The sequence below is a fragment of the Sesamum indicum genome, linkage group LG1 (assembly GCF_000512975.1).
Source record: "Sesamum indicum cultivar Zhongzhi No. 13 linkage group LG1, S_indicum_v1.0, whole genome shotgun sequence".
NCBI lineage: Eukaryota > Viridiplantae > Streptophyta > Magnoliopsida > Lamiales > Pedaliaceae > Sesamum > Sesamum indicum.
The window spans coordinates 9,969,158-9,984,771 of record NC_026145.1 but is presented as its reverse complement, the minus strand read 5'-3'; the positions used below and the strand labels follow the sequence as shown (position 1 = coordinate 9,984,771).

At 31.9% G+C, this 15,614-nt stretch overlaps 1 protein-coding gene and 2 long non-coding RNA genes across 6 annotated transcripts; 2 read left to right on the top strand and 1 right to left on the bottom strand.

Moving 5' to 3' along the window:
* LOC105162101 lies at nt 3,115–6,535 on the bottom strand. 2 transcript variants are annotated; one of them, XR_002286694.1, is made up of 5 exons: nt 6,396–6,535; nt 6,158–6,229; nt 5,790–5,944; nt 5,101–5,355; nt 3,115–3,871 (listed from the first exon to the last, which is right to left on the bottom strand). It is a non-coding gene; the product is annotated as an uncharacterized LOC105162101 (long non-coding RNA). The 2 variants fall into 2 exon arrangements; XR_002286692.1 differs by lacking the exon at nt 6,158–6,229 and having other exon boundaries at nt 3,117–3,871; nt 6,396–6,514.
* Nucleotides 5,936–7,322, top strand: LOC110011679. The gene is made up of 2 exons (XR_002286696.1): nt 5,936–6,052; nt 6,411–7,322. It is a non-coding gene; the product is annotated as an uncharacterized LOC110011679 (long non-coding RNA).
* Nucleotides 11,875–14,215, top strand: LOC105160902 (zinc finger protein JAGGED-like). 3 transcript variants are annotated; one of them, XM_011078430.2, is made up of 5 exons: nt 11,875–11,952; nt 12,304–12,398; nt 12,811–12,945; nt 13,249–13,333; nt 13,469–14,215. In XM_011078430.2, exons 1-5 carry the CDS (start codon nt 11,903–11,905, stop codon nt 13,881–13,883), a joined length of 780 nt encoding a protein of 259 aa, XP_011076732.1. In that variant the 5' UTR covers nt 11,875–11,902; the 3' UTR covers nt 13,884–14,215. The 3 variants fall into 3 exon arrangements, with proteins under 3 accessions (XP_011076732.1, XP_011076725.1, XP_011076741.1); XM_011078423.2 differs by having other exon boundaries at nt 12,805–12,945; XM_011078439.2 differs by having other exon boundaries at nt 11,878–12,138; nt 12,805–12,945.

Sequence of the window (15,614 nt, the reverse complement as noted above, 5' to 3'; positions counted from 1 at the left end):
TTATAAAAAAATGATAATGAAGGTCGTAAGAAAATTAGAATAGCAAAAATTGTACCTAAAGTATGAGGTGAATCTTTACATATATATTAGGATTTATAATGTATTAAGGCCGAATCATAAGGATCTTGAATTAAGAAAAATGATTTAGAGCTTGTTTGAAAATCAGAAGGATTTTTTAGGAAAGTCATAAGATTTCTCCACATCGGACGCGGATCAACTTTTTTAGTTATAAAGATTCATAATTTTTAAAAAATGACTTGAATATGATATATTCCCAATAACTCAAAAAAATTAAGTTGACTATGTGTAGTGTTATCGTGCAATATATATTTGTATATAAATTTTAAAATATTCTCAATAATATCGTTTCATTTACAATATGTATAAAGTCATTCGACTAATCTAAAATCTTTCAAGATTTAAATCAGCAATTTGATTAGAAACAATAGTAACAAAATATAATTGTTGAATATAATAAATGATATAAAATTTAACAAAAAATAGAAAATGAGGTAAAAGCAAAGAAGGATGATAATGATGAATATGATGTTGTGATGTTCTTGATTATGGGATCCAAATGGTGCTATTTCTGAATAATTAATTTAATAGAGGTAACATGATGATATCTTCAAATTAATGGGCTGCATAATGAACTGCGTACCCATTTTACATAGCAAAGTTGGACAAGATGCCTTTATTTTATTATAGAGATGTCTGTGAAAATATGGACAAGATCATGTTCACTTGATTTCTGCTACTGCTCTCAATAATTTAATACCCATGGATGGAAGATGATCATCATTTTAAGTATTTCTACATAAGTATTTAATTTGACGCAGCATACATGTACGAAATACGTACGTATTCCCATGTGGGCCACTCTACTTAACTCCCAAAATACATACATACATGTTTAATTAATCCATTAATTGGAAATCGGTTCCACGAGGACAGATTAGAGTGTAGCTGGAGCGCACATTGTTAGAAAAGTCGTGGAATCATATTTTCCTTTTGAAATCCCATCCCAAAGCAATTAATTTGCAATCTAATTTTTTAACATGTCGAATCTACCCACACTGTCAATCGCTTTCATCTCGTAAACACAAAGGGATCTTTGCATACGAAAAGGAGAGAATTTTAGTTGGTGGCTCTTTGAATTTATTCAACTCATGAAAATTCCAAGGCTATTTATCCACGACAATTGTATTTTTTTTTTTTGTCTCGTAAATTAATTTATGTACAATTTTAATTCCGTTGCCTATAGAATTATGAAAAAAAGTTCTATAATTTAAAAAAATTACCACACTGAGCCATCATATCAATTTTTATTAGAAAATTGATGAAAAAAATTACGTGCAAATCATACGACAACATCACGTAGTCTATTTGGGGTTTTTTCATTAATTTTCTAACAAAAGTTGGAAGTGACACTTTTTAAATAATATTTACATTCATTCAACCTACCAACTTTGATTACAAAACTGATGAAAAAAATTATGCGCAAATTAAGTAGTTATTTTCTTGTATAAAAAAAGGTAACGCCATGTAATTTATTTTTAATTTTTTCATCAATTTTCTAATAAAAGTTGGAAGAAAGATTAGAAATAATTCTTTTTACAAATAGAGAAATTGTTTTGGAAAATCTTATCAAAGAAAGAAATTAAAATTATAGTGAACTTGAATTATGGGAAGAAAGATGCAAGTTTCCGGAATTGAGGTGTTATTTATGAGGAAGGCAGATAAGGTTGGAGGTGTTGTCAACTTCAAGGAAGACTCAGCGCACAGTCATAAAACACATGCTGTCATTGTCAACCTCTCTTCTTTCAAGGCCGATGGATGGACTCCATATTTTAATGGAATTATTCCCGTTTTAAAATTTAGTGTAATTATATAAGTTACAAGCGAGGTTTGTTTTTATATAATAAATAAATTATTTTATTAATTAAAATTAACTAAATTTAGTAATATTAATAAAAAAATATGAATAAAATAGATATTTACCGTTAATTAATTTATTCCTAATTCGTTGTAGGTCAAACAATTTTTTCCAAACTAAAAAGAGTGAAAATATACCTCCTCACATGCGTAATGCTTGAAAACGTATGAGGGTCATTGATCGTAAAAAAAATTATTTGACTTTTAATAAATCAATTGAAAGTAAATTTTATTTTTTTGTTAATATCAACAAATGTAGTGAATTTGACTAATAGAGAGATTTATTTATTAGACGAAAGCAAATATCAAAAGTGTTAAATGTAATTTTTCACACTATAAAAAATTTATATATAATTACTTCAAACCTCATATTGAGCGTACTTATCATACTTTAATATATATTGGTCCATTCCAAAATTTTACCACCACCACATAGTTTTGTATGGACTTATTTAATACTGTAAAATCAAACTTTATTTTAAATAGGATAAATATATATAGAGTATTTGCAAGTAATTTGAAAAAAGTATTTGGTTTTGGTTTTCAACTTCTAAAAAGATATTTTTTAATGTTTGTCAAAGTAATTTCAACTTGTAAAAACTTTTACTCATCCGGTTAGATTGGATTAATCTATTTAAAATATTAAAAAAATATATATATTTTCTGAAATAATACTATAAATATGAGGTAATAGTATATTAAAAAAAGTAAATTTCTTTATAAATTTATATATACATATTTTAGGGGTTAAAATATTCAAAATTTTAAAATATGTGTTATATATGTATATTGAAATGTTTATAAATTATTTATATCATTCGTTTAATTTATAAAAATATTAAGTTTATGTATTCTATGTAAATATAAATAAAATATACATATTTTTTTTTTTTATATATATACAAATATATTTTATAAAGTAAGACTAGAGAGCCGCTCTAAAACTCGTTAAGACTTTAAAATTTGTCCAAACCAAAGTGCATTTGAATATGAATTTAACCCCAACCTATTATCATTCCTAGTGAAAGTTGTTATGTATGTTATGTTGTAATTAAGTAGAAGTTCATGTTTTCATCAGTTTCTCCAAAAATGAATAAAAAGAAAAGAAGAAAAATCATAAACATGTCGAATTATAGAAGTGTGACATCATCTCATTTTCAATGGGGTGTGGTTTGTCTTTCTTTAAAAGGAAGATGCGAGCTGAAAACAACAATAAAGACCCGAAATTTCATGCTCGTGAGCCCAAACAATACAAAGCTCTAATTCACTATTACAAGAAAAAATATGAGTTACAAAACTCCTTATACAATAGATATTACAGAAATTATAACAATGGATATTAACAATTATAATTACAGAAAATATCAACAATAAGAACAGAAAAAGAGATAAACAGCTCAGGGAGCCAAAAGAGGAGCGGGAAGGCCACAACCACTAAGGCTAGCAACCATACACACCGGTTGCTAACACCCAAATCTAGCGACAAAGTTTAGTCACACAGACACAATGCCAACCAAGAACAGTCTATAAAGGATCAAACTCGCCACAACGACTGATTCACAAAGAATCACTAAAATCACTCAAGTTTCCACTTGGTTCACGAAGAACCCCTTTCTAATCGTATTCAAGTCCTACTAATCTGAATAGCCACCGGATGTATTTATAGGAGCCAGGACACTTATGTAAGAGAGAGAGAAGAATTGGAGCAAAAAACCGAGAAGAGAGAGCGAGAGAGAGAAGATGGAATGATAGAGACGAGGAGACGGGTTATTATGGTTATGAATTCATCTGCGGAGGAGAGACATAAAATCAAAGAGGAGTCGAGTCGGGTAATGGGCCAGGTGGCTTGGAGTGGGCTGGATCGAGGGATGGGCCAAGACAGCATATTTGGGCGAGCCATCCATGGTGAGTGGTTTCAGATGCTGTGGGCTTGGGCCTACCAATCATGGGTCAAAAATTCCCAACAATTAGTAATAAATAAATAAAAATAATTATACTTCATTGTATAATTATACATAAATTTTCTATATTTTGAAAAATTACTTCTAATATTTTTAAGATTTATTTATGTCTATCAAATAAGGTCATCAGTTAGTTAAAGTTTACTAAATTTATTGACATTAACAAAAAAAAAAAAAAAAAAAGGGACAAAATTTCATATTTACCCGATTGACTTATTATTGATTTATTATAGGTCAAATAAGTCTTTCTACGATCAAATTACTCTTATATATCTTGACACGCTAATGCATGTGAAAATGTATATTCTTACCTAGTTTAGTTAGAAAAAAAAATATTTGACTTGCAATAAGTAAATAATAAATCAATTAATGGTAAGTATCAACTTTAGGAGAAGGAAATGTACAAGAATTTTTATTTTATCATAACAGTAAATTTAATAATTTTAATAGCAATCATTATTTTATAAAATTTATTATTTGTAAGAACTAATGATAAAAAATTATGCACAGAAATTGTTACTAAATATTATTAACGACGCATATTTAGTGATGATTGTTGTCATTCACATAGATGTTTTACTAATAATTTATAATGATAGATTTATTCACAATTCTGACTAATAATAATATAGTAATAAAATCAAAATTATTATCACATAATATATATTTTTATTGACAACTTTAGAATTATCAAGCAATAGTTTATCATTAATATTAAATTTATTGTAGTGTCCGTCCACCTATTATTCATTTTGGAGACGATTTTCTCCGTTGGTTGGTTTGTCATCATTTCATCAAAGCTAGTAAATTTGCACGTGCAGCCATCTAAAATAGTTAAGTAACAGCTGGTGTAGAAATTCCGAAGAGCAAGACAGGACAGATCTACATAGAATTTTTTTGCAATTATCGCGTTTGACTAAATTCAATTAAATTATGAAATAAATTTAATAAATTTTAAATTATATATCAATCACATAATAAATATAATTATATACGATCAGATTACATGGAAATCACATCCGGTCCTCATCAGATTTTATGCACAATAATTTTACTTGCTGAAAAGGTCGCAATATGCCAATACCTACTCATTTGGACCACTAACCAATTTGAATAATTGAAGAACAATACTTAAACGAAAAGCAGCTATCAAAAAATTATATTCTGGGGGAACAAAAACACAGTTGCCGAATAGTTTCAATACCTTTGCAAAATCGTGTGGTCAGAAAATTGAGGTTCAAGTAGAAGGAGAATCAGCTGACTCATATGAAGCTCTTTTCTTGGCAAAATATTCTTCTGCACGGGCGATGTTCATGGCCACGGATGGCTTTACCCACTTCTTTCCACCCGGAAGAATGGTTAACGAACAACCTGCAGCCTTGAGCTTCTGTTTTGCTGATTCAGAGAAAGCACGGGCCTTGAAGTCGAGTTTTACTCTCAGTTCTCCGTTGTCTAAGATCTGAATAGAAGGATATACGAGAATTTATTACAAAATTTGACAATTTTCAAGTACAGAGTAGATGCCTTTTTCCAAATACATAATCTAGTGAATCCCATGTTAGAATGGTTTTGAAAATAATAGCTCTACTAAATATATTCTATTTGTGACAAAATCTAATGTTTCCTGGCTTTGTTTCCTGACTGTGAGCAAAATACGCGACGTCCTGTCAGCTCAACGCACTGGAGTATACCTTTGGAAAGAAAAAATCATAACAAAGATTTCAAAGGACTAGAGATCCGGTTAACGCAGTTCTATCCTCCTCGGCATTTTTTCATGTAACTTGTCATCAAAACATGCAAAAGCAGTAAGATGCCTAATAGAACACGTTGTGCCATGGTAATGCAGCTCACTGAATTGTAGAATTATTTGACATTTTCGCATCATATTGTTACCTTTAGAGGACGTCGTCCTGTCCCTTCCTGATGGGTTGATCAGACCTTTGATCTTCAAGGATTCCAATGGGACCTCTTCTCCCACTTTAAATCCTGCATCAGCTATATCTTTCAAGTTGATAGAGACATACTTTGGCAGTTCAAAACATGCATACCTGATTTACGGGAAAAGAATAAATATCAGCACAAACGCATTTGTGTGCTCGTCCTAGCATTTACTTGGTGAACATGCAAAGCACAACCGATATTAAAGGTTCACAAAGGTAAGACTAGTCAGTTGCTTCCCTTTGAAAGTCAGAAAAGCTTCAAAGGTAATATAGTTGAACTTTGAAGTTATTAAGGGAAACTAGTAACAAATGCATCATCACCTGCAAAGATTTTACAACTGCGAAGATATAGTCTCCATATAATAAACTTTGAACAAGTCATCATATAGCCATCTGATATAAGTACATATATTTGGTCAGCATTAGGAATTGCAAAATTAGACAAGGTTCAACTTATTGCAACCATAAATCAAAGGATGAAACATATGGTAAGTGATCAAATGAAATGAAGCACCTCCACTTCTATCAAAATATTAAATTGCATAAAGAATATTTATACGTTTGCTTTTGGAAGATGTGTTGGAATTGGTGCTGCTTCTTCAAGCTCCTCAACTTCTCTGGCTGCCATGATCATCTCTCAACGCACTGAACCTCAGATTGCTGCAAGTGTTGCTGGTGCTCGCATTGACGCAGATCTACTGGACCAAGGATAGAAGAAGTCGCACTACTAGAGCAAAAGCGTTTTTTACGTTTTTCTTTTGTTTTAGTTCCTATGTACAATTAGCGACTACGTCATTTATTCTCTCTGTGATTGGGTAGTTGCTGATTTGTTAGATTTTTGGCAGTAGTTTTTGTTATTTAAACCGGCCTTCGTCTTCTTCATTCTTTCTCTGTAAGAGAATTGCAACAAGGATGAAATCTATGGCAGAGCTTCGCCTCTCTTCCGGTCAATTTTGCATCTTTTTTGTTCTGTTGGATTGCAATCTCGACATGGTATCAGAGCCTTCATCTTGAAGGTCTCTCGATACTTTTTTGTTTTTTTTTTTTATAATTTTCACAAATCACTGCAATTACGAACCTTGATCATGACGGATTCGCCAACATTGGAGGCAGATCAATATGAGAGGGAGGTTCTGTACCTCCATCCTTCTGATGATTCCAGCTTTGTGCTGGCTTCCTCACCAGCTTGGTTTTATTTGTGAATTAATAAAAGGACAAGTAGATAAACAGTGAAAGTGTTAGATACAGCATACAGGACCTTAAAATAAGATGATGAGTGGTAAAGGAGAGATGTCGTTGTGGATGGAGCGATGGAGGAGAGGGAGCTCACAGAAGCAGCCATGGCAGGTAAGATAAAGATGGATTTGACTTCGACTGCTCACTGTAAAATGTTTTACCATCCAACGGACAGAGGCCTGGGCTCCCCCCCTCTATTTTTTTTATTTTATTATTGTTATTATTATAAATTTTATGTTATTTTATTTTCTTTTAAGTTTAGCAACTTTTTTCCTTTTATTATTATTTTTTTCTATTCAAATTTCATGTACCAATTGAATTTTCTTGATTTAGAGGGCAGAAAACTCACCATATTCCATAGATAAATGTAATTTAATGTTGTAAGTTAGAGGCGCTGGTACTTTTGGTTCTATTTAGATTAAAATTTGTAATTTAGTCATGTAATATGGTATTTAGTGCTTTCCAATTAATTTGGTTGAAAATTTTCCGTCATCAACCATATCAACACCTAAATCAATGCTTTCGGTGAATTTGATGACATGATAATTCATTTATTTTTTAGAAAATGACTTGGTAAAAAGAAAATTACCACTTGATCATATGACAATTTTTTCAAGTTGTAATTTTCTTTTTACCAAGTCATTTCCCAAAAAATGCAAAAAATTTATGTTGGATTGTCATGTCATCAAATTCTTTGGAAGCCATATTTTCAATATTGACATACTGATGATGTGGAGTTTTTTTTATCAAATTAATCAGAAAGGACTAAATTATCTTAATTTTTACAGGATCAAATTGCAAATTATAGTTTGAATAAGACCAAAATTATCACTCGATGACTTAATAACTGGAACGACGTCATTTTTATATTAGTTTGCTCATTTTAGATTACAGCTAATTACTTCTTGGGCTTAAGCTCAATCCTACAGATTGAATCTTTAGGCCCATGAAGAAGACAAAGATGATCAAAATTTGGGCTATATACATAAACAAATTGAGGATCAGTGTGGCCCAAAAAAGACATTTACTATTTTAGTTATGGAGGCGTAGCCTTAGCAATAATCGGTGTCAATAAGTAAAGAAAAATGTTTGAACATCTTACTTATAGCTTTCCAAGTACTTACAACCCTTTGCCTCAAGAATGATTAACATATAATACAGGATGATAATTAATTATTAATATTTGCATCACAAGTACGTACGAGTTGTGTCCATGCAAGAAACAATATTATAAACTTCAATAGTCATTGTGGTAAAGGCCCGGCTGTCTGGTTGGGCTTCAATCTCTTTTTAGAGATTTTGAGTTCAAATTTTAATCGTCTATGTAAGATGGTGTATATGTGAGAAAAAAAGACTAAAAAACTTGAATAATCAGTTGTCTCATGTTTCTAAATCCAAAGCTAATTTCCCTGAAGGTTCAAATTTTAAATATAGAAGCTATAGCAAAGAAAATAATCTTGAATTATAATATATAAAAAGCAGGATATATATTTACATATATATGTATATAATACTCGACCCTACTTTCAATTCATTGATATCACTGATTTTCGGGCTGAACAAATGTGAAGTGGAACTTGCAGCTTTGTTTGTAATATTTACAAAACCTAAGGATGAAATACGCTTATGTGCATTTTCGGTTGTTCGTTTTAGTTTTAGTTTTTTTTAATTTTTTAGAACAGCATTTTGATCATATTGTTTTTAATTTTTATAATTTTAGTTTTTTTTTAATCAGAATTTACCCTTCTCATCGAAAAAAATGCATGTGCATCTTACGTTATACTTTAAAATTAGAGTTTTTGTTTCGATTGGTCAATTTTTGCCAATATTTTTATTTTTTAATGAGTTAGGAGGATTTTGGTTTTGTATCCATTTAATTTTCATAATTTCAGTTTCTTTTTTGTCAAAGTTCACCTTTTTCGTTGGTAGAGATGAATTTCGCCGAAACAAAATGGTTGAAATCATGGGAATTAAAAAAATGTAGAACCAAAATATTATATTAAAAAATTAAGGATAAAAATATCAAATAATTTAAATTACGGAATAAAAAATATATTTAATCCCGTGAAATAACTGATAGATTACTTAATAAGCTGCAGAGAACCAACTGACATAAATAACATTTCAGACATTAATTTAAAAGTATCAGTCTGAGGGAGGCCTCATTCGGGATCATGAGGACCACGTTTTCTTTTGATCACGTGTAGTCGCTAGTCCTAAGATGTAATTCTATATCTATTATTTATAGACATAAATGAAAAATTACCAAAAAAAGGATCAAGAACGTTGGTAGGCTTGATAGAGTAGCTTGGTGAAAGTAAACAAAATCAATTGCAGCCGGCATAAGTGCTGGGGTTCAAGTTCAACATACAACTTATGAAATTTAGTCATTAATTTTGAATTCATACCTTTAGCCTCACGTGGTTTAGTCTTAGATGTCAGATTAATGGTGAGATGCTATACGCTTTCAATAAGATCGGCAAAATATTCTTTTAATTCCATAAATTAAGGGTAGGATTTATTTTAGTACCATAATTATGAAATGTGACGCTTTTAGACTCATAAAATTCAAAATTATGTCTTTTTAGTCCTTGAAAAATGTGATTTTGAGACTTATCACAGTGTGCTTTAGTCCCAAACAACACCTTTTTAGTCATATAACCATAATGCACATAACTTTTTGAGACTATAAATGCGTGATTATAAGTTTTATAGGATTAAAAGCGACACCTACTATAATTGTGGTACCAAAACAAATCCTACCCTTATTTTATGGGATTAAAAGTACATTTCGCCTGATAAGATCAGACAACTTTACAACCAAAGAAGTTTGAAATTTAAATGTTTATTGAAAATTTTGTTTTTCTAATTATATATATATTTGGTTGAATATTAAGTACAAGTCTGCTTAAAAGATTAAATTATTAAAATAAGTATTCTATATTTAATACTTTTAACAGGAGAAATAATATTTTTGATTCTATAATTTAGGTTCATTTCACTTTTGATTTTATTGATACGTGGCTTTTAGTTTTATTTGTTGGAGAAAAAATTAGCTAATTTAGTTTAATGATGCAACTTCTCATTTTCCATTTGCCCTAAATCACAAACAAACCCTCAAAATCTCTCAAACATTGAAATGCAAACGCAACCAAGAATTAACAACAAAATTGAACAAAGGCTGGATTCCAACAAAGGAAGTGAAGATAGCAACATTTTTTTTTTTTTATGAGTTTGCGAAACTCCATGTTGAAGGCATGATTTTTATTTAGCTTGATTTACTTGTGTAAGATATAATTCTTTGTTTAGTTTCTATTTCATTTCAGACTACAACAATATGGGAGGGTGGGAATGAATTTTTGTGACGGAGGCAAAAAACCCTCTTTTTTTGACCTAATTTCCTTCGATCTTTGTTTCTTGGCCTCTATATTAGTTATATTTCCCTCAAACATACTATCGAGCTAGAAAAAGTGCCAATTTTTCATCTCAAATTTTTGTTTTGACGGCCACATGGGTCACACTGTTAAAAAACTAATGAAAAAATAAAAGAAGACTAAAAGTGCTAATTTTTATAAATTACGAAATTAATATTGTTAATCTCGCAACAAATGAGGCAAAAAAAATAAAACAAGCATATATAACTTATAGGACCAAAAATACTATTTTTCCCTTTTAACACATCTTATCACCTATAACATAATTCTTAACGTGGGTAAGAATTGCACAACTAGCTCCCTGACCTTTGGTATTATTTTAAATCCCCCATTATTGTTTGAAAATTGCAAAACCTTCTCAAATAAAAATAGTTATGTAGCCTCTAAATAGTGAGGTGAAAATACCCTTGTTGTTTTTTAGAAAAGTATTTTAAAAACTAGTTATATGGTCAATGCTAATTATATATATTACTTAACTTATTAATTTATAATCCATGTGGGATGGAGTATCACCATTGACTAATAAGAGAAGCTCTTTTTTATAAATGGATGGCACTGAAATAAACTCATTAAGCTCGAATGGCTCTGATAACATATTTAAAGACTAACTCTTTTAAATACTTAAAAGAAAAAGTGATTTATTAGTCAATTAATAATTGTTTAAAGATTTGGTCTGCACAAGATGAATAAGCGATCCAATCCAAAACTTAAGACAAAAAAGACTGATGTAACTAATAGAAACAACCTATGTACTGTATACCTATTTCAAAATATCTTCTGAATTTGAAGGATTACTATATTAACTCCTCTCCCTGAACTATAAATTGACTACTAAAAGAAGTTGTGTATTAATGTTTTCATATTTTTGTTGGAATTCAAAGTACTAAATTGATAGAAACACTTCAATGCTACAAAGGTACTACAACCCCACGAGGCCCTAGTCTTCTTGTGCATTATAACATATAATCTCCCCCATGCTCTTCTTTACATGAAAACCGATCACAACTGCACAGTCATGTGTAAAAGGCAAACCCTTTGTCTTGATTGCCCTTAAGGTTATATTTTGATGCTTATCTGCACCAATAAGATTCATATTTTAAGGTCTCTATTCCCCCTGAAAGGCTGAAAATAAATCCTTATATATATATATATGTGTGTGTGTCTGTGTGTGTGTTTACAATTTGTGTAAATATGTGTTTGTGTTTTTCTTAACATGCAGGCTAGTGGATGTAGGGCATTAAACCTAGCTAACATAGTGAGCCAAGAAAAATAAGGCCATGTCGCTCTCATCTCTCACAATCTAACAAAGCCTCTCTTCATCCTCTTCCTTTTTAAAGTCACGAGAGCCTCTGTCACTTTGGTGTTCTTTCAATTGTAGAGAGAGAGAGAGAAAGAGATGTCTCCAGAGGGGCTGGCAGAGAAACTGAGAGAGAACTTTCAAGCCTGGTTCCTTTTTCTTCAACATCACTCAACTAGCCTCTATTATTCAGTCCCAAACTGAAGTCTTATAATTTTCCAAGCTTTAGTTGATCTCTTCCATCTGAGAGATCGATTGATCGCCTTCAAACAAATTTCGTTTTTTCTTCTTTTTCTTTGAGTTGTTTTGCATCTGTCTTTCTCTGTCGGTTCCATGTATGTAGGCCTCAACCCCACAAACAATTAAACTCTCCCCCCACACCCAGCTCCTGCTTCTTATCTCTTCCTAATTCATCTCCTTGTTTTTATAAGTTCAAACTCTTTGACTACACCTCCCTAGCCGCCTGTTTTAACTTTTTCCTGTTTCTTGTTTCTTTCCAGGAGACCAGAGGAAAACCCATTAGACCTCAACAACTTACCCGAAGATTATACCAGGGATGGTAAACAGGTTTCCGAGGACAGCTCTTCATCTGCTGGTAAATTACTTTGTCCTCAGTGCTATTAACTTATTAATTGGGGTTTGTTATTACCCTTAAACCAAGAAAAAAAAAGAAAGAAAACTTCCCGCCATGATTATCAAGAGAATGAAAACTTCATGTTGGCTCTTCCCATTCAGACTCAAAGAACAGACATGTTTCACCCGAATAACACCCCACTAATTTTCACTCCCGGGATCTTCCAAGATTTTCCATTTTTGTTTATTTGTTTCTTGGCTTTTGGAGTATGAGAACGAAACCCTAGAAAGTAAAAATATTGACAAGACAGGAGGAAAAAAAATTGATTGAGATGGAATATTCATTGGCGATTAGGTAGCTGGGGGATGTTAGGGTTGTGGGTTTAGGTATAAGATTAGTCTCATCAAAGTTGCTTTAATTGGCATAGTTGCAGGCGGCCACAGGAAAAAGAAAAACGGCGCTAAGGAGGGAAAAGATGAGCCCGGGAAGGTCTATGAGTGCAGGTTTTGTTCCCTCAAGTTCTGCAAATCTCAAGCTCTTGGGGGACACATGAACCGCCACCGCCAAGGCATGCAATTTCTTTGCCATTTTTTCCTTCACATATAGAATAAAACAACTGCATGTTTCTTCTCTTCAAACAATGATGTAACATCACATGAATTTCAACAAAGTTCGTTATATGTAATAATGAATGGAGTTTATATTCTTCATTTTCGCTAATGATTTCTTCTTGTTTATATACATGAAGCACATATATATAGTCTTAGCCAATCTTGTTTTCGCGCATGCTAAGAAAATTAATATTGATTCAAGAACTATATATATATATATGTTTGATTCGAATATTTGTTTGTATTCGTCTGTTTCCCAGAGAGGGAGACAGAAACGCTGAACAAGGCTCGTCAACTGGTCTTCACTAACGATTTAGCTCCTGGTCACCTAGGTTATGTTTCAGGGTAAGACTGATACAATTAGTTTTTGTTTTGATCATCAGTTACATGCTTCTTTGAATTTATGAGTTTTGTATAGAGAAAATTAATCCTTCAGATAATCAGCAAAATGATGAGTTGTGTGTGCTACTTTTTTGGCAGCGGTCAGACTATTCCACACGGAGGTTATCATCAAGCAGGCAACATGGCCGGCGACTTCAGATCAATGTACCCTACAAGATTGTTTTCCACGTCTTCACCACTGATTCCCGCACCACCACCACCGCCACCACCACAGCCTCAGGCGGCATCATACATGTACGCTTCGCCACCACGTCTACTGTCTTTCGCCTCTCAGCATCCGGCAGCACCGCCGGTGAATGACTACTTTGTGGGGCATGTCCTCTCTAATTCCAATTCGAGCTATGGAGCAACCCAGCCAAGTGAAGGTAATCATTACACCTGCATCGGGGCGCCGGTGGGGCATGGATTCGGGAACACCGGCGGTGGCGGCGGTGGTGTTAGAGACGTGTCGCTGCAGAATCAAGAGGAGGGACTGAGCTGGGGCCGGAGGTAGATGGGGACAATATTGAAAACATTTGGATCCTTTATCGATCAATCAGTTTCAAGATGGATTCTATTAATTTGTTTGTGTTTTCTTTGTGTTGTTGTTTGGTGTTTTCTTGGAGAGTGAGAGTGTAAGTGTTAAATGCTGGCATGACACGGCGCTCTCACTGAAAGAGAAAGATACAGAATCCGAACAAACTGACAAATGTGGATTGCAAGAAGTGGAAATCATGGGTTTTTCATACAGGTTTGTCTGAGCTCTCACTTTCACGTCTGGGCTTGAACCAGGGATCTAAGGGTATGTGGGGTGGGCTTTTCTGTTTTTCAAAAACATTCAGAGTCGGTGCACAATAAGTAATTAATTCATGTACAAGAAGTAATAGATGAAATCTAATTCATTTCATCATAATTAGCTAATTAATTAATGCTTCTTCCCTTCTAATTACTTACAGCTGCTTCGCCTTCATCAATATGACCGTTTAATTAGTTCAATTTGATTTGAAGAGAGAAGCAATTATAGATGAAATACATGATTAAGACTAATGAAGATCATCCATAGAGATTTAATCAATTAATTGCCGTCTAAGTTATACTTTCTCATCTGGGGGCAGCTGCATATTGTAACAAGGCGTTCAAAAAATTGGTCCTAGCTAGTTAGAATAGTTAAAGGAAAATGTATTTTTAGTCCCATAACTTAGGATATATATTTTGCGATTCATCTTTTATTTTTTCAAGTTTTGAGGTTTAAGTCATTTTGTTTGCGGGAGTTCAATTCTATCAGCGAGAAGGGTGAACTCCAGTGAGAAAAGGATTGAAGTTGCGAAAATTAAAAAGATGTAGGACTAAAATATTATCTTACAAAATTAAAGGACAAAAATATTGACATAAATGAGCTTATAGAAATAAAAGCTCCAATTTTAACACATCAAAGGCAAAGACACATGTATTTTTCTGGCGAGAAAGGTGAATTCTGACGAGAAAAAAATTAAAATTATAAAAATTATAAAGAAGCAGGATCGAAAATACTATTCTAAAAAGTTAAGGACAAAATACCAACAAAAAATGAGTCAATAGGTACAAAAACCTCAATTTTAATTACGTCAGAGACAAATGTATTTATCTGTCGAGAAGGGTGAACTGACGCGAAACCAAAACTAGAATCACGAAAATTGAAAAGATATAGAATCAAAATACTATTCTAAAAAATTAAAAAACGAAAATATTAAGTGGTCTAAGTTACTGGACAAAAAAAATACATTTAAACCAAGAATTGACTAGCATATAAAATAAAGCTAAATTGGAGAAAAAATCACGTGGAATATATTAAATTAGTCCATCAATTTATTACGCTACAAAAAAAATTGAGTTTTTGGTATACTATGCCACGACTTAGAAATTATGGTAAATTAATACAATTAACCATGATTAAATAAAATTCAAGCAAAAAATTAAATTTTTACCACAATTAATCAATATTCTCCATGATTTTTTACCATAGGTAAAATATTTATCATAATTTTAGCCATAGTTAATATTTTAACCATATTTGCAGAAACAACGGTTAATAGCCGTTGCGAAGCCGTAATTACTTTATATTTGTCATGATTTTTATTTTTATTTTCTATAGTAATTAATCGTAATGCAAAATCATATTATTTTTTAGTGTTATATATTGTTAAAATTGAGTGTAATATATTGTTTAATTCTTGTAGGTGCCTATTAATGGAAGCACTCTTTTCAT